General features: G+C 44.6%; 1 protein-coding gene across 1 annotated transcript in view; it reads left to right on the forward strand.

Moving 5' to 3' along the window:
• Positions 1-1,618: 1,618 nt before the first annotated feature.
• Positions 1,619-19,877, forward strand: part of SPRYD3 (SPRY domain containing 3) — a 61,840-nt gene continuing 43,581 nt past the window's right edge. Inside the window, exons 1-2 of the mRNA XM_082247257.1 lie at positions 1,619-1,674; positions 7,297-7,432. Coding sequence (XP_082103383.1) covers positions 7,305-7,432 — 128 coding nt within the window. The 5' untranslated portion in view covers positions 1,619-1,674; positions 7,297-7,304. The remainder of the gene's footprint in view (positions 1,675-7,296; positions 7,433-19,877) is intronic.

The raw sequence follows: 19,877 nt of genomic DNA on the forward strand, positions 1-19,877 counted from the left end.
TTATAAAATACTTACCTTAGAGCGAAGCCCTCCAGCGGCACTCGCACAACACTGACATCTTCCCTGGTGTTTTTTCCGGGTTTGCGGGCTGTGATTGGCCAGAGCCGTGATGACATCATTCCCACATGGGAGCTGCCATTAACAGCACAGGCTCTGGAGGTCTGGCACTATAAGTCGGACCTCCAGAGCGCATGCGCAGATGACGTCATCGGCTGCATGCACTCTGAATATCTTCTAAATTGTGCAAGTTTAGGAGATATTCACACTACCTACAGGTGAGCCTTATTATAGGCATATCTTTAGGCCCCTTTAACATTTGCAGACCGTTCAGATCCGCCTGTCAGTTTTTCAGGCAGATCTGAACGGATGCCCCATGCATCTCTACGGGGCATTGGATGTTAGCGGAGACATGTCTGCTGACATCCGATCCTGTCCGTCAAATCTGGACGGATGAAAACCCTATTTTCCATCCGTCCAGCGGATCGAATGAGAAAGGACAGGTGGTCCAATCTCCTCCGATTCCCCCATAGAGAACAGCGGGGACCTGACAGCACTCTCTCTGCACACAGCGCGGAGACAGAGCTGCCATCCGCCTGTTCCGCTCCCCCGCTGAGAAAAACGGAGTCCACCGACGGACTCCAAGTGTGAAAGGGGCCTAAGTACAAGTAAAAAATAAGAGTTTACTTCCTCTTTAAAGCGTTGCCTATGGAGATTTTTAAGTAGCATAGTTTGTCGCCATTCCACAAGTGTGCACAATTATAAAGCATGACGTTAGGTATTTATATACTCAGCATAAGATCATCTTTCACGTTATCCCCCAAAAAATTGTGTATTTTTTCCAAAAATAATTGCGTTTTCAAAACGGCGCAAATACAGTGTGACATAAAATGTTGCAACGACCACCATTTTTTTCTCTAATTTCATTGCCCTGCTATATGTGTGTATATATATATATATATATATATATATATATATATATATATATATATATATGTGTGTGTGTGTTTGGGGTTCTAAGTCATTTTCTACCAAGAAAGACTGATTCTTCTTGTTAGTAACAAATACCAGACAGATGCCTGGTCTTGAGGTGGTTACACCTTTGTGGACACATATTATTCTTGTAATTTGTACACCTGAGTGAGCTCATCTTCTGTCTATCGATAGGTGAGCAGCCATAAATCCAGTCAGACCGATCACAGATGTGACTCACACACCTGACTCACTCCCTGGACGTCCCTACTCCTACACAGTCCTCTCTCCACCCACCTGACACGCTGTTCTAGTGTACATCACCACCCGCGTCACATTGTCCACCCTCTGACCGACCCCGACTGAAGGGAAAACCGTCCCTAAAATGTCTCCATGGCACAGGGAATCTTCAGGCCTCCGGCCATTTTCCTGCAGCCCGCAACTTACCTGCAGCGGTATTAGAATCACCGACAAGATGGCTGCCGCACCGAAGACGTCAAGTAGTCCGGCCTATTGGCGCTCTAGAAAGAGTTGCAGTAAAAAGTTATTTCCCGCCTGCCGAGCTAATATCTCTCCCTTGATTGGCTGCATCAGAGTGTCTTTCACAATGGAGAGTGCTGACTGGCCGATGTCTCGAGAACGGAGCGGTGATTGGCCCGGAGGCTCCCAGCCTGGAGAAGTCACTGATGGTATCCATGGCGGAAGGTAAGCGGGTCTGTGATGTGGGGAGAATGAGCGGGGGATGCGGCGGAATAGGAGACGGGGAGAGTCCGGGCGCCATAGCAGGTGGTGAGTGAGGAGTGGGAGCTGACTGTTAGGGGAGAGGAGAGTTTCCATCCATCATATAGTAGAGGACCATGTCTGAGGGGGGAGTCAGCACATGTGAAGAGGACCTGTCACTGCTGGGAGGGTGTACTGCAGAGATATCCTTTATTATGGTCAGTGCTGTGAGGATGATAGCCGCAGGCAGAGCTGTCCTCTCCTCATACTGACAGCACAAGCTGACTCCCAGCTCCTCCCTCACATAACAGGAGCAGGGGGGGGGGGGGGCATCAATATCCTTCTTCATACTGGCACCCCTCCTCCCCCCAGCTGATGAAGAAGAGCATGCCATCATTTTACTATGGGACCATTATATACAGAAGAATGCTTTACTCCAGGGCTCTGCTGTCCTTTCCTCCGCTCCTCATTAGCAGATTGTGGGTGGTAATCTTGTATCAGGTTATAATGTATGAGTGTACCTCTGCACTACCCAAATCAGGTCACAACCAAAATATTGTGCAAAGTAAGCTATTGGTGTACCGTTAGGCCCCTTTCACACTAGCGGACCGTTCAGATCCGCCTGTCAGTTTTTTTCAGGCGGATTTGAACGGATGCCCCATGCATCTCTATGGGGCAGCAGATGTCAGCGGAGACATCTGATCCGATCCTGTCCGTCAAATCCGGATGGATGGAAACCCTATTTTCCATCCGTCTGGCGGAGCGGATCTGATGAGAATGGACAGGCGGTCTGTTTTCATCTGATTCCCCCATAGAGAAGAGTGGGGATCTGACAGCTCCGTCTCCCCACACAAAGCGGAGAAGGAGCTGTCATCCGCCCGCTCAGCGGGGGATCGGCGGATTGACCCCCCCCCCTCACTGAGCAGAACGGAGCCGTGTGAAAGGGGCCTTAAATAGGTTATAAACCCCAGATTTAAAAAAATAGTAATAAAATAACCTGTAAGACAAAGGCATAATGAGCTAGTATGTATCGGGTGACCTCTTCCCGGTGTTTCTTCTAGGTTCGCAGGCTCTGGTGCTGTGAGTGGCCGGAGCCGCGATAACGTCACTACAGCGCATGCGTGCTGGAGCCGCCAGAAACGGCACAGGCGACTGTTCCTTTATGGCGCTTTTCCACTGCTTGGAACCAAACGGTTCGGCTTGCTTTTGTGCTTTTCCACTGCTGGTACCGCATGGTATGGTGTTGGAACGGTTCGGTACGGTACGGTGGCGCTTTTCCACTGCATGGAACCGAACGGTTCGGCTCGCTTTTGTGCTTTTTCACTGCTGGTACCGCATGGTACGGTGTAGGAACGGTTCGGTACGGCACGGCGGCGCTTTTCCACTGCATGGAACCGAACGGTACGGCTCTCAAAAACAGTACCACCTCAATTGTGGTTCCAAGAGGTACCATACCCGGTACCATGTCCTACAATCCTTTGCATGCAGTCACTACTTGCCACAGATTGGTCAGAGAATCGTTGTTATCCCACCCACTTAACTTTAGTACTACTTTAGTGGAAAAGCAAACCATACCGTACCGAACCGTACCATGCGGTACCAGCAGTGGAAAAGCAAGCAGGGCCGAGTAGAGCCGAGCCGGTACTTGTAGTGGAAAAGTGCCATTAGAGTGCTTGCCCAGATGACACCATTGGCTGCATGCACTCTAAATATCTTCTAAACTGTGCAAGTTTAGGAGATATTCACAGTCCCTACCGTAGGGCTGCACGATTAATCGTTAAAAAATCGCCTTCCCTCGCGATCTTAAAATGGCATGTCTTCGTTTCTTACACAGCTGTTCTCTGCTCACTCACAGCTGTCAAAAAAAAAAAAAAAAAGCCTCCAGCAAATGTTTATCAACATTGTTAACCACTTCATTACAGGGCACTTTCACCCCCTTCCTGCTCAGGCTCTCAGCGGTTTACTGAGAGGCTGAACAGATTCCGACCATACGGGTGAGATCTTTTCAGAGCCTGCACCGACTCTGTGACCTCAGCCCGCTGTCGGCTAAAAACAAGTTACAGGAGTACAGAACAAGCAGCACTCCTGTGATCCATAGAAGCACAGCCAAAACATCTTTGGCTATACTTTTTCTTTAACAAGTTCCTGCCCGACCTATAGTCAAATGACTGCCAGGTGTTAGCAGGGATGCCCAAATCGTATATTGCCAATGCAGTACCGGGCAGGGTTTACTTTGTGGTGTGGTTTTCAGTGCAATTGTCAAAGGTAGTTGTTCAGGTGCGATTCTGATACAATTCAGGGATGCGATTGGGAATACCCTTTTGTTCAATGCAAATTTAATTATGCTGCAATTTTCAGTCGGTCTTTATGTGCTAGAAATGCCATCCATCCTCTTCTCTACAAAACTGCCGTCCAGCCACTTCTATGCAAAACTGGCTATGAATTGCATCCTCTATGAACAGTTCTCTCAGAATGCCACTATACTCCATGCTGTCAAGTTTTTGAATACATTGCTTCAAACTCACACAGGACCCATTTTTTTTTTTTCTTCTTTCAACTGGATCAAAATCTCGCCTCATAGATGTGAACTTCCTTCATAGAAAACATAGATGTGAACTTCCTTCATAGAAAACATAGATGTGAACTTCCTTCATAGAAAACAATGTATTTTTAGATGCCATGCAAATCTATGGCCATATGGATCACATCTGATTTGCATCATTGTGAACTGGGACTACTCCATTCACATCTGTGCGTTATGGGATTGCGGCAGAATCGCTGTAATTCTGCCTGCGATCTCAAAATGCACTTCAAATACAAAACGCAGGTTTAGGTCCTATTATTTTCAATGGCACCTAAAATGCAGTGTGCGGCATCACGTGAAGCTTGTCATCCAAAAAGGAGCGGAAGATTCTTTTTGGGCGACAAGCTTCACGCAATGCAATTTTCCGCGGCAAAGCCACTCCACGTTTTAGGTGCCATTGAAAATGGCACCTGAACCTGCGTTTTGCGATTGTAGTATGCTTTGTGTTTGAGAGCAGAATCACAGCGATTCTGCCGCAATCCCAAAACACCAAGGTGGGAATAGAGCCTCACAGAGCAGACACCAAAGCTTGATTTGGCTGCTTAGCATGCGCTTGTACTGAGCACCAAAGTGCTTCCATGTGCGAGGGATACCCTGAAGCAATAAAGTGTTTTTTTTTTTTTTTTCTTCTCTCATTGGGGCCGACACCTCATTATCTCACTCAGCAGATGTGCTTTTGCTGTGTTAAGAGAGCCCAACACTCCCCTTTCCTGGCGAGCACCCAATCGGTGCTTGTCACACTGCAAGGTCTTTCCTCTCCCTGCTAGTCCCTGGGTGCAGTGCTGGAGACTGGCAGGGAGGTGAGAAGGTGATGCACAGTGCAAGGTTAAAACCTTATTTAAATACTGTTTTTTTTATTTTTTTTTATCAGGACAAGTAGATTGAGACCCTGATTTAGTCCCTTGCACAATTAGTTTTTAAAATAAATTTCCACACCCCTGGGGAGCTCTTGTTCTGGGTGGACATCATATGACCACATCCCTGACACAGTGGATGACAGATCAGTGTACCGCCCCCCTACCACATGATCGCTGTGACCAATCGCAACAGATCACATGACCGTTGTACACAATGGATGACTTGCATTCATTGTGTACTTTTTGTGTTGTTCTCCATGATAGGTCACAGTGATCACATGGTACAGACAGGGCCAATCACAGCCAATCTGTACCAATAGTAAACACGGAATCAATCTTATTCAGTAAAAATGGCTGTTTATACCAGTAATAACAAAAATCCTGACCGCCTCCCCAGAGTATGAGTGTTACTATGGTAACATTGTGCTTCTCTGGTCACAGTATGTAAAATAAAAAAATCTTTTGCTTTTACAGGTAAAGGAGAGATTTTTAAACCCCAGATCTCTCTATAAAAATGACCAGTCATCCTTATTTCTACTACAAGGGACGTTCCTTGTAATCGGAATAAAAGTGATTAAAAAAAAAAAAAAAAAAAAAAAGAAACTTGTAGGGACAGTGTAAATAAAAAAAAAAAAAAAAAAACACGTGAGGTAGTGTTACGCAAGTGGAGCAATAATTCTAGCACTATACGACCTCTGTAACACGAAACAGCTGACCTGTAAAGGCGTTAGGCATCGCCTATGGAGATTTTAGGTACCTTAGTTTGTCGCAATTCCATGAGCGTGTGCAATTTAAAGTATGACATGTTGGGTATCTATTTACTCGGCGTGACATCATCTTTCGTATTGTACAAAAAAATTGGGCTATATATTGTAATTTTTTTTTAAATCATTCAAATCTATTTTTTCCAAAGTTGTGTTTGAAAAACCGTTGCGCAAATACTGTGTGACCTAAAAATAATTGCAGCAAACGCCATTTTATTCCCTAGGGTCTCGTCTACAAAAAAATAATGTGGGGGGCTTATAAGGAATTTTCTAGCAAAAAATACTGATTTTAAACTTGTAAACAAAAAGTGCCAGAAAAGGCTTGGTCTTCAGTTGTTCATGACACTTTTAAGGATTGGTAAGCTGCAGTATATTAAACTTTCATTTAAATACTTTTTAAAGTGTTTGTTACCCTTTAAAAAAAAAAAAATCCTGTTCCCCCTAGAGCAGTGATGGTGAACCTTGGCACCCCAGATGTTTTGGAACTGAATTTCCCATGCTGCTCATATCCTCTGCAGTGTAGTTGAGTATCATGGGAAATGTATTTCCAAAACATCGGGGGTGCCAATGTTTGCCATTACTGTCTTAGAGCATGAATAACAGCACAGTGCTTGTGCTGTGTAATTTGTGGCCCCTTCTATCTCTTAAAAAAACCTGGCTGATCCTGCCTGGCTATGCCCTCCCCCCTGTAAACTGACCATGGTTTATCATGGCTGCTGAGCCCTGACACCGTGGTCAGTTTGTGCCTCCGTCATCCACAGCTCTCCTCTGTCCTCCCCCCTGCTCTCAGTGCCCACCCCCTTCCCTCCTGCTACTATAATAACATGGATGGGTCCCCTCCTGTAATATAACGTTATGTGCCGCTGTGTTGTATAAAAAAGCTGCCAATCTGTACCTATATAAGAGCGTCTCCCAGTGCTCATGTGACTCCTCAGCTTTCTCTCCTCCCCAACTGACGTCAGTGGGAGTGCTCAGCCCGTCCGCTATAACTTTTAGTTGGAGAGAGTCACATAAGCGCCAGGAGACGCTCTCCTATAGGTACAGATCGGCAGCTTTTTTTTTTATATAACACAGACACGAGGGCACATAACAATATACTACAGAGGGGATGGGATGTTTTTAATGTGTTGATTTAACAACCACTTTAACTCTGTCAGGCCCTGTTGCTGCAAATGGCAGGCAGTCACCTTCCGATCTATGTCTAAAGGACAGGCCTAAAAGTTTTAGAATTTGATTAGTGACATTGGGGTTTTACAGAATATATGCTATAATAGCTGTGGTTGTTATGCTGTGAGGTTATATAGATCTATCCCGGTACAGATGACTGTGTTACATGTAGTTACTGATAACAATGCCATTGATAACCTGGTAACTTTACTCCTTTTTTTTTTTTTTTTCTTAGGCTAAGACATGGATGACCTGAACCTTCACTACAGATTCTTGAACTGGAGGCGGAGAATTCGGGAGATCCGCGAGGTGCGGGCAGTACGTTACCAAGAGAGGGCTAAGCATATTATGGTAGACGGGGATACCCTCAGGTGAGGAAATGTCTCCGGCATTTCAGTGTCATGTTTCACTTTTCTGTGCTGTGTCTAGGAGATATTAGTAAAACGATGGTATTGAATGTGACATATGACTTTTTTTTTTTTTTTTTTCTGTAAAATGATGATCAGATTTTGGTTACCAGAAATATATTATTTACCTTAGTATGGCTTTAACCCTTTGATGTGCCAAGGTTGTGTCTTCCACGTTATACCTTTTTTAAAGGAAGTGAAAAAGCTAGAGTTTAATGCAGAATTGATCTGGGTGACAGTAAAGCCAGTCGTGTTCTTCTACACCTTGGGGAAATTAATCACTAGGGAAGTAGAAACTCAGACTCTGTCTAAAAATGTAGACTGAAACTCAAAATAATAACAAAATACCAAGATGTGAATGGGTCCTTTTCTCTAAATGTGAATGGGTCCTTTTTCTCTTTTCTCTCTATTTTTACCTGGTTATCTTGCCAGTAAGAAGCTTCCTGTGCCAGGTCGACAACACTCCCTCACCATTCTGTATCTATGGGAAAGCAGTGTTGACACCCTAGGACAGGAGTCTTCAAACTATGGCCCTCCAGTTGTGCAGGAACTACAATTCCCATCATGCCTAGTCATGTCTGTGAATGTCAGTGTTTTACAATGCCTCATGGGGTGTGTAGTTCTGCAACAGCTGGAGGGCCATAGTTTGAGGATCCCTGCCCTAGGACAACAAGTGGGTTAGGAATATAGGACACCATTCTCTTTTCCTCCTTGATCAGAGGGTTCCCCTGTTTCCTTTTGAGGACTTTGGCCCCTCTATTTGTATTGGGGTTGACTCTGGAAGTCTGGGTTTTTTAGAGTGGCCAATGGTGTGCTTTATAATGGCAGGGGCACTGTGGAGTCTGTGTTTGCAGACAAGTGGGCAGAGCAACTTTAGGAGGTGGTATGTTCACTAGGCCTCAAGTTTTAGTGGGATGAGGACACTGAGACTGGACAGCGTGGGGTATTCTTACCATCCAGAATGGTGAGGGACACTGAGGACATCAAGGTGGCACTAACTAGTGTGTCCAAGGATTCCGTGCAGTAATTTTAACTTGGTCAGTGTCGTTATGACTGTGGTAAGGTTTGCAGTGTGTTCTCTGGCATTTTCCCTCCCTGGGAGTAGAATATACATTTGGGATTTGTTGCCCTGCTGCCTGTTCTTTACTTTTAGAGATGCCTCTGTCTGAAAAACCTGCTTCCCACACTCCACTAATCCCCCCTGCTAAGGTTCCAGTCGGTTTGAGAAATGCTTTGACAATTGTAATGTTCAAGTTTTCCATTCAGGGTTGTGTTTTGTTTTTCCTCCCCTGTAATAAGTGTATTCAAAAGCTGACCGTGTTCGTTTCTGATTTAATGCAGGATCTTATTCAGGCTTTGAGAAATTAAATGTGTGACAAACTCCCATTTGCTGGGACGTTCGCCATGGGCTACTGGAGGAGTGTGGAGGGCAGCCCACGGACTACGGGCCCTGGCTTGTAGGGGAGCATGGCTCTGTGTGGGGGTTTATGCTAGGGGACCCTTGGAGTACTGTTACTTGGAATTCAAGTCCCTGTCACCCCAAGCGACACAGACTCTAGGCCTAAGCTGCATACAACCAAGGACTTCACACAATGAGGGACTAAACAGATGCTAATGACATAAGACTCAGCTATGGTTTACTGGGGGGATGTGAATGGACACTTATAATAATTTGCGTTGAAAATGTGAGACGGGCAGTCTGAGAGCCTATGTCTTCTGCTTTCATCTGTTAGATATGGGGTGTGTTCACACTTCTAGAAATGCGTATTCGGCTTTGTTTTGGGCTTGTTGTTTAATAGTTATGATAATGTTGCAGTCTCATTCACCTATTGTCTCTTTCCAGATGACCAAGGTATGTTGACTATGTTCTGTATACATTTTCATTTGCATATGATAATGAAATCAAACACATGAGACTGTATATATTGGAAGTGAGTTGTTGAATAAAGTGTCTTTTTTGTTTTACCCTTTATCGAGCTTAGGCTAATGTTTGGGGGGGAAATTGAGGGGCCAGGTCACTGCATCACGTGAGATTCTGGAGACCTAAGACAGAAATACTTGGTCCAAGTATTGGGGATCTGTTACGAAATGTTTACTGTTCAGTCATTCAGACTTCTACTTGGTAATTGTAAAGTCTCTTGTTTTTTTCCTAAAAAAACAAATATGTTATACTTACCTGCACTGTGAAGGGGTTTTGCACAGAGCAGCCCTGATCCTCCTCCTTCTCTGGTCCCTCTTCAGCTCTCCTGGCCATCACGCTGACGAGTACCCCCACAGCAAGCGGCTTGCTATGGAGGTAGCTGAGCCACAGCTCCGTGTGTCCATTCAGGCTCGGAGCCACAGCTAGGTCACACCCCCTCGCTCTCTCATTGGCTCACTGACTTTTTTTATTTAATCTTTTTATTGAAAAATTGAGATGTTGGGTACAAAACATAGCTTTTAGGCATTCCCCGGCTAATACATAAAACTACGAATACCAACTCCTATTATAGAACCCAAAAAAAGGGGGAAAGAAACACAACTTTCCATACACCTTTCTCTGTCATTCTTATAAAATCACTTCAAGGGTTGATGAATTATTGGGAGATTCCTGTTCCCTCTCAACTATCAGGATAATGTATCCGAAGAATATTAACTCGTGTTTAGAATCCTAACTGAACAAATTGAATCCCTGCAGAGGAATACATTTGTTCATATAGTAAACTGAAACTTATCAGGGGGGAATGAATTCAGTCTGTGGACTCCTGATCATCTGTTGTACACTCCGAATCTGTCCAAGTGCCAGACCTTCTCAAATTGCCAAGGGCAACCCCCGGGACAAATAAGTAGCTTTGTAGAGGGTTGCAACCTTATTGATTAAAGGCTTCCAGAAGGGCAGATTAGGGGCTGTGTCTGATTTCCATTTGAGCACTATTGACTTCCTGGCATAAGAGACCCAAGAGAGTGCGCATTGCCCTATTAACAGCCAGAGAGTCAACTAACCTCAGGAGGCAAACGCCAACTTTTACAGGGACATGTATAGTAACGGTAGATCTAAACTGGGTCACTTCCCACCAGTAACTACTAATCTGAGGGCACTGAAATGGATATGGGCAAATCCAGCAGGGTCACTAGAGCATCTCCAACAGCAAGAAGAGGAATTAGGGTATTAATGATGTAGTCGTTGTGGTGTAAAATAAATTCTGTGCACTACTTTAAATTGGATCAGCTGGTCTTAAATCGATATTTGTGCTTGAAATGGGCTCTCCCAGAGATCTTCTCAGTCATCATTTGTCCAAGTTCTGCTCCTCCGAATGCCACGCAGTTAGCAGGGCAATCTAGTCCCACATGAACAGAGGGAAGTAGTAGATCACAGAAGGTGTTTTTTGAGAGTGTCATCCCGGAGGGAAACCTCCAAATTGTCCTGCTCCAATCTAAACAAGGAGGACCCAATTTTCACTGCATAGGCGTGTCGGAGTTGCAGTAATCCGAAGAAGAACGCATTAGGCAGTGTAAATTTATCTTTCAATCTATCAAACGTAAAAAGTGCACTCCATCACAAATATCTGAATCCTGAAAGGTATTTGATTCCTTTAGCAGCCCAAAGACTGGGGTCTGGTAAGGAATGAAATTCTGGTTGCATGGGATTGAACCAAAGCGGAATTGATGGAGACCTTTTACCCCCTCACTATATTGGGTTTAGTAATGATAGCATGCCAGGACTTAATAACTGCCCTCAAAGGGGCTGTAAGGGGCGGGTGAGAGACTCTCAGACCCCTGTAGAGGAGATTGCAAAGGGTCTCATAGGGTCCTGAATGTGCAGCTTCTAATACTACTGAGGCATTTGTGTCATCAGAGATGAGCCAGTTATGAGCGTGGGTATGCATGGCTGCCAAATAGTAGGTATGAAAGTCTGTGCAAGCCAAGCCCCCTTGTGTCCAAGATCTGCATAAAACTTTCCTGCTAAATCTAGCTGGTTGGCATTGCCATAAGAAGGAGCCTATAAGTGAATCTAATTGTTTAAAAAGATTTCGGTAGCCACTCTGGGGCATGCTTAAGGCTGTAATACACCTGGAAGGATTTTCATTTTAATTAAATGAATTCTCCCGATAAGGGATAAAGGGAGATATGACCAGGCCTTCAATCTCTGTTTACACCACTGAAGAGCTGGGGGAAAATTAAGCTGTCTAAAATATTTAATAGTTGTTGCCCATTGTAAAGCAGATTTAGGTCCGCAAACCTTTTAGGCCCTTGATCAATCAGTAACACAAGGTATTTAACCTAATTAGTAGTATGCAAACCCGAAAAGGACCGCAAAGCGGTCCAGCATCCGTAGTGCTTCTGAAAGTGAAGGGACAGGGTCCCGTAGAAAGAATTAAATTCTCTGCATAGAGCGCCACCTTGTCTACAATGGAGCCCACACAAATCCCAGCTACCTTATCAGATGCCCTCAATGCCTCCACCAACGGTTCCATGGCCAGTGCGAACAAGGCAGGGCAAAGAGGGCACCCCTGCCTTGTCCCCTTCTGGATCAGAAAGACCGGGCCAAAACCAAAGAGCTCGGAACACCTGCATCAAGTAACCCCATAGGACTGTCAAAAGCCTTTTTGATATCAAAGGCTACCAAGACTCTTGAGGCAGTCTCTTCAGGCTGAAGCTGGAGATGTGTTAATAAACCCTGCGGATAGTAACATCAGTGGATTTGCCAGGCATAACGCCTTGGCTCACTGACTTTGACAGCAGTGGGAGCCAGTGGTGCTCCGCTTCTGCCTTGGCTAATGAAGAGGAGAGTCTTGGGCAGCTGAGTCTCTCCTGCAACATCGCTGGACAGATAGGGGTCAGGTAAGTATTAGAGGACCCAGCCTAGATCATAGGACCTTTTCTAACCTGAGAGAGCTAATCGTAGTGATGAGGTATCAGACCTGACTGTGAGAAACGGTAAAATACTGTTGTTTTTTTTTTTTTTTTTTTTTTTTTTGACAATGCTACAACTTTATTTTTGGCATACTTTAATCACCAAGGCGGTACTAGATCTTGCACACTGTTGCTGGTGGCCCAGGAAATTCTTTTCCGGGGGGGGGAGAGAACATTTTGGACTCCATTTATGCAGTCTACGTAAGCGAATCGTTGAAACCTGGTAGCAGATTTTCTCAGTTGTTAAGTGACTGGAAATTACAAGTGCAACATAGACAGTGGATCTAGTAACAAGCAAGTTAACAGAAAAGGGAAAATACTACTTTCTCTTTCATTCATTGACTGACACAGCTCCTGATTCTTCTTAACCATTTGACTATACTGCCCCCTACAGGAGTAAGACACTAGGCAGGAAAAAGCTTGACTACCTACTATGGGCAGTCCCAAGGGGTATATACCCACTCTCAGCTATAGGCACTCAGTTTTTTTTTTTTTTCCCTGCCTAGTCAGAAGGAAGGACCTATTTCGTTGCTGGGATCTCTGGTCCTGGGGATTTATTATTTTTTTTTCTTATCTTGGTTATTTTGTTCCTGGGGGAATCTACAATCAATTGCCAGACTGGGCGACGGACTAGATAATCTAGATTCAGAGGGTCCCCCCAGTCTGTCCGGTGAGCATGTGCAGACCGCAGCTCCGTGCTAGGTCAGGTGCGACAGTAGCCCCACTGGATGGGGGCTGGCCTGCGAGTTAAACGTCTTTCTAAGGTGGGCTGACTGGTTAGTTCCAGCCCTCTCAAATTTCTGCCACGATTTCTGTGCAGGTAAAAGCAGAAGGGATTCTGTCAAGACTGACCTCGCCGGTTGGGTACAGCTGGTCACTGAGGGTCCTTGAAGACTTCCTCTCAGGGAGGATCTGCTTTCCCTAGGATCAATCTTTCATCCTGCTTTAGTTGCTGGCTTTGATGGCTTGGCTGGTGAATGCCAGGTGCTGAAGGATGGAGGTTTGTCTGAGTCGGTGATTCCTACGCTATTGAAAGCTACTTCTAGAAAGATCTACCATCGTACGTGGAAGACGTACATTGCATGGTGTGAGTCTCTTGTGGTTCATCCTCGCTCCTTCTCGGTGGCTCGGATCTTGATCTTCTTTCAACGGGGGGGGGGGGGGGCACAGAAATCGGCCTGGAGTACCATCAAGGGCCAGGTATCTGTTTTGGCGGTCTTTTTCCAATGACCTTTGGCCTCACACTCCCTGGTGCGTACCTTTTCTACAGGGTGTCCAACATTTTGGTTACTTTAGTGCGGGCTCTATTGCCGCCCTGGGATCTTAATGTGGTGCTTTCTGCTCTACAGAAGCCTCCCTTTGAAAAATATTGGGAGATTTCCCTACTTGCGCTGCCCCCACAAGGTGGCCTTTTTTGGTGGCTATCACCTCTTCGCGCAGGGTGTCGGAACTGGCGGCATTATCCTGTCCACCTTCTGGTGATTTACAAGGATAAGGTGGTGCTACCCCCTGTCCGTCATTCCTTCCTAAGGTGGTCTGACTGTCATTTGACATTTGTGTTGCCTTCCCAGTGTCCCAGGCCAACATCTGAAGGAAATTGCCTTGCATGCCTTGAATGTGGTCCGAGCAAATAGGGGTGTGCCTGGCAGCTATGGAGTCTTTTAGGAAGTCAGGCTCTCTATTTGTGCCAACTGACAGACCTCTCAAAGGGTTGTACGCTTCTTCTGCGACCATTTCCAGATGGATCAGACAGACGGTGGATCAGGCCTATTGCATTAGGGGTCATATTCCTCCTTTTTCTTGTCGAGGACCACTCTACTAGGGTGCTTAGTGTCTCCTTGGCTTCCGTCATCAAGCGTCAGTGAGGCAGGTTTGCAAGGCGGCCACCTGGTTGTCGGCGCACACTTTTTTTACAAATCATTTTTTAAACTGCTTTGAAATGTCCTAATGGTTAAGAACAATCGGGAGCTGTTTTCGTCAATGAATGAAAAAGAAAATGGGATTTTTAACTTGCCGTAAAATCCATTTCTCTGATGTTCATTGATGGACACAGCGCCCACCCCTCTGTGGAGTTGTCTGTCTTCTGACACAGCGTGTAACAAAACCTGAGGGCCTATAGCTGAGAGTGGGTGTATACCCCCTGGGATTGTCCAAGCTTTTACCTGCCTAGTGTCCTACTCCTGTAGGGGGCAGAAAAAGATCTTGTGACATTGATGGCCCTGTTCTAATGGAATTTTTGCCTAAGGTATGCATTGCCTCCTTGAATAATTCCACAGCTACTCCAGAAAACTTGCCCGGAATGTGGTTTGCAGGCATATAGAGGATATCTCCTTCTTCAAGGACCAGCAATGCTTCCAAGACAGTCAGCACTACTTTACTTTAAAGTAGAAAAATTGTAAACTAGAAAAAGCTATGTTAAGTTATGGAAAGCTTAACACCAGTTCAGCAAAAACCCCATGCGATTTGTCCAAGGTGTTTATTGGGCTTCCTAGTCTCTTTAAACCACTACTAGATTCTTCATTAAAGGATAAGTTCACCTTTGGGAACATGCTACATGTTCTACCTGTTTTTAGGGTGGCACATGTAACATGTTCCCACTGCTGCAGTCATTTCCAACTGCTCTCTCTCCTGGTGACAGCGGTATGGGGAGACGTTTCCTGCACTAGCTGTCACTTTTTGAAATCAATGTGGTCGTGCGGGGCTCCACCCACATGGTCACGTCACTTATTCACAAAGAAGTATACATGTTCGCCATTGATCAGTGGTAATTGTGTCCCGTCTAAGGTGGGCATGATAAAGCGAATTACCCTAATAGGGTGGCCACCAAGGGTGCGATCTGTGGATGCCAGTAGATACAGTAGAGTTCATATTCCCATCGCACACATTCCTGGATACAGGCACATCTAGAATGGGTGCTGTATCCAGGAATGTGTGCAATTGGAATATGAACTCTACTGTATCTACCGGCATCCGCAGATTGCATCCCTGGTGGCCACCCGATTAGGGTTCTATGCTTTATCATGCCCACCTTAGACAGGATACAACTACCACTGATCAATGGCAGCACCCATTATAGATGGGCCTGTATCCAGGAATGTGTGCGATGGGAATATGAACTATGCTATATTCATTCACAAAGCTCTGTGTATGAATGAACTACAGGTCCCGGCCTCTTCCCAAGCATCAAGCCGACAGCTACAAAGAATTTCATTCTTTAGATGTTTGAAGATTCCTCCTTGGCAAACTAGATCTACAAGAAGATCGAGCCATCTTGTTGCCTTGTGTCCAAAAAATGGGCTTCAAAGGCCACACTTGCCAGATTAATGAGCTGTCTACCAAGCTACTTTATAAATATGCTGATATTTAAGGGGTTAACATAGATGCTTCCCGGGTTCTCCTGTTCCTCCAGACCACTGTAAAATGTAGATCAGGAGGAGCTCTGTATTGCGTCCTTTCCGGGGTTAAGAAATGTAGCCAGGGAAGCCGCAAAGAGAGCACGATCTGTGACTGATTAGCTGGAGTGGAGGGCAGGAGAGGCCCTGATGTCTCCATAAAGAGGACCGATCACCTGCCCATGCTATCACATAAGGGGCTTGTGAGTCCTCTTGTGACAGCAATAAAGATAAATGGGGGGGGGGGGGGGTAAAAAAACAACCTAATTGGGTATTGTGCCACACACAAAAGGTATCACAGCGATTGTTGAGGTGAGAATAATTCTGGGGTCATAATTCATGGTTAACTTCAAACTGATAACTTGTAAAGATTTTAAAGCGTCGCCTATTGGCAATTTTTGGGTACTATAGTTTTTCACAATTTTTTTTTATCTCCGTCTTTTTATATTTTACCAACAAATTGTTCATTGTGTGTTCTAAAATTTAATTTAGTGTATTTATTTTTTCCTGAAAATATGTGCTTGATAAAGGGTTGTGCTTGATAAAGGGGTGAGCAAATACTGTGATAGATAGATAGTTAGTTGTGTGTCCTAAAGAGGTAGAACATCTTTCTCTTCAATAAGTTCTCTCCTAAAGACTACGTCGTCCAGCGTAGCTAAAGGAGTATTTCTCTCTCTGGCTTTCCAGGACACATTGGACCCTCCCATTTCGTTCATTCGCTGGTTGATTCTTTTTAATCTTAAACATGGATTCTCCTTCTTTCCTTGCCTAATTTAGGATCTGTGGCAGCTGTTTCGGAGCTATTGCCTGTACTTGCCTTTCATGTGGATGATGGAGCCTTCCTACATACAGCCAAAAGGGGATTGAGCAACGCGTTATTTTTTGCTTTGTGTCAGTTCTCCTAAGGGTAGGACATATGCTGGGTTCATGCCCTTTGGAACAGCTGGTAATTTTCAAAAGGTCCCATGAACAGTCATTTATGGGTTGGCAAATGGGAAAGAACCAATTAATGCACTTCATGGAGGAGCAACTTTAATTGACATGTGTTGTGATGTCAGAACTTGGTTGATTGTCCTACCAGTAATTAGCACTTGTAGGCCTTAATGAAGTGATAAATTATTGCATATTAACTGTCAAACCTCACATGAACAGAACAATATACTCCAAAGGTCAACTGCATTTCCCAGTGAACTATTCAAGACCGCATTGATATGGTACATGCCGAAAATCCCCTTTATCTTTTCAGGCAGGTCATAGATGATGCAAGTTTATCTTTATTTTTTTTTTTTTCGAAACCCACATAAACAGGCAGTGTTGATGGGGGAACCCCTCCCACTTGGGCAAAATCAGCCTTCCCTAGATGGTTTGAATTTCGGCCAGCCCTGCTGAACTAGCCAAGATTTATACCATGTATACCCGGCTTTAGACTTCAGTTCTGCAGCATACTCTACCAATTGTATTTGTTTACAAGGAGAATACTTCCTTGTTGCTTGGTCATTTTAGAATAGAAAGAAGTACAACATAGGAATTTACATTGGTTTGCGATCTAGCTGGTTGTACAATGAGTCACCGATTATCATGCAGTATAGCAGCTTGGAGACTTTCCGAATGCCTCAGTACATATTACATAACAGTCAGCATTAGTCATGCACTCATATTTTGTCGTCTTGATTTTATGTAGGACTTTGCGTGTTTGTAAAATATTTTTAGTTATTTTTTCATGAGTAGCATGCTTGAGAAAGTAGTATTTATTTTTTGTGTCCTTCTCTTTTTTTAATTTCCTAAACTGGCTTTAGCTGCACTCTTTATCTGCAGCAATTTATATTTTTTATATTTCCTCTCTGCATATTGTGCAGCTTTCTTCCCTTAATTACTTCCAATCTTTTTCTTATTTTTGAATAGTGCAAAGTTGCATACAAAAGTGAGGCCAGGGGACTGGTGGAACATAGTAAAAATGCAGCAAGATGTAATAACTGGACAAGAAAATAAAACGACAATTGCCCAATTCTTTAAAGCACAGGTGTCAAACACAAGGCCCGCGGGCCGAATCCGGCCCTCCAGGCCATTTTATGTGGCCCTCGCATCTCTCCTGTAGCTGCAGGAGAGCTCCAGACCTTATACTTTCTGCTTTCCAGCAATGCCTCCAGCTTCTTCCCAGCAGCACCACAAGGTAAAAGGTGCACTGTGATGTAAGGAAGGGTGGGGGACTCAACTTCTGATGTTGGAGAGGCTCTTGACGTCTTATGTAAGGGTAGGGGAGGCTCTTGACATCTAGTCTTACAGATACAACCGGCCCTTTTGAGGGCAATCATAATGCTGATGCGGCCCGCGATTAAATTGAGTTTGACACCCCTGCTTTAAAGCATTACTCAGGTTTCTTGTGCCTTTTTTAAATTGGTTATTTTGTCCAATTTAATTATTTTCCTCCCTAATAGATGTGCCAGCTGGGAGCACTGTATGAACTATATGTAGCATAGAACACAGCGCTGTGTTCCAGCAGTGGTATAGGGACTTCTGTCCTGCTCCTGCTTCTATTCTGCTCCTGCTACAAAATCTTTTGGACACTACTCAGCCATTTACAGGGAGCTTTGGATTTAATCAGTGAATACAAGGTTTCCTTTGATTGGCTGAGGTGGAGATTGTGACATCACCACCTGCCTCTCTACCTCAGCCAATCAGGAGAAGCCCTGTATTTAAGTAATTTGGTACACAGTATCAGCTACGTACAGTATAACACAGCCCTGTATACTGTACTTGGCTTATACTATGTACAGTTTATAAAGCACTACTAGTAGGTACATCTGTTAGTGAAGCAAACGGTTGGTTTGGACTAGCTTGGTGCAAAAAAACTAGTGTCAAAACCTGTAGTTCTTTAATATTAATTATCTTTAAAAATTAGAAGAAAAAGGGTCACCTGACCATTCTTGGGCTTTTTATTTTTAATTAAACTGTCCTGTGAGATTTGTTGGGTGGATCCAACATATCATTGCAGGAACGCCTACACAGCATTTAGGTTTAGTAGGTGTCATGTCTGTCTAACTTTCCACACAGCTTTACCTAAATGAACAGTAGAAGGCAGTGAATTAGTTGCTGATTGTTGCATGCATTTACAGTCCAGATCACACTGCACAGCATAAGACGCTATTCAGAGCTCCCCTTCCATATTACTTACTGCTCCTGAATAATACAGCACACATTACTGAGAATTACTGCATTCAAACAGAGCAAGAAAAAACATGCAGTATACTGTTGGCAGCTCTTTTCACAATTCAGGGTGTAAAGAGGGTGGGCTATTCACTAACCTTATTTAGCTCTGTGGAAGTTGTGTGCAGCACATAGGAGACACCAGCTGGGATGGACAACCAAGCCAAAGACAGTGTTAAAGCAGAACTAAGCCTAAAATGTAAAATAACTAATCAGGCTGCTCTTTACTGCAGAAGAGACCTGCTATGCCTTTTCTCCAGTAGCACACACTTACCTGCTTGCAGTATTCTACCAAATGTACACTAAGCTTTACATGTGCAACTCAACAAGAATTCCCAGTGTGCTCTGGCTGTGCCTGAATAACTCCCATCGCTTGAGCAGGATGATGATGTCATTCCCTGCCGGGCAGTCAAGAGGCTGAAAACCCGGCAGCAGGAAGTTAGAAGGTGACTATCATGCATAGCTGTACCAGATTTTGCACTTCATTTTATAAAATCAGCCTCATTGTGTCTTTATAGGTGACTGGGCATCTTGAAGACAGAAAGTGTGCCTGCTGCAGTACCTTTTTTTTTTTTTTTAAAGCATAACTACACTTCATTTGAGAAAAAAACATTCCCCTCTGGGTGATCGCTGTACATTGCAGGGATTTTAACAAACTTTGTTGCAGATTCCTACCTTTTTGTTCTGAAGAATGCTTACCTGAGCCCCCTATCAATTCAGTGATGTCCACGGGAGGCTTGCCTCTCCGGGGACTCCAACTCCTGATTTTGTTTTTGGTAGCAGCGGGAGCCTTTGGCTCTCACTGCTCTCAATCACAGCCAGCAAGGCAATCAGGAGACGGAGGGGGTGAGGCCAAGCTGCAGCCCTGTGTGTGAATGGGGACACAGCCACGGGTCGGAAGCGCGCCTGCTTGTGTGCCC

This window comes from Pelophylax lessonae (genome assembly GCF_965119305.1).
Source record: "Pelophylax lessonae genome assembly, chromosome: 2".
Taxonomy (NCBI): domain Eukaryota; kingdom Metazoa; phylum Chordata; class Amphibia; order Anura; family Ranidae; genus Pelophylax; species Pelophylax lessonae.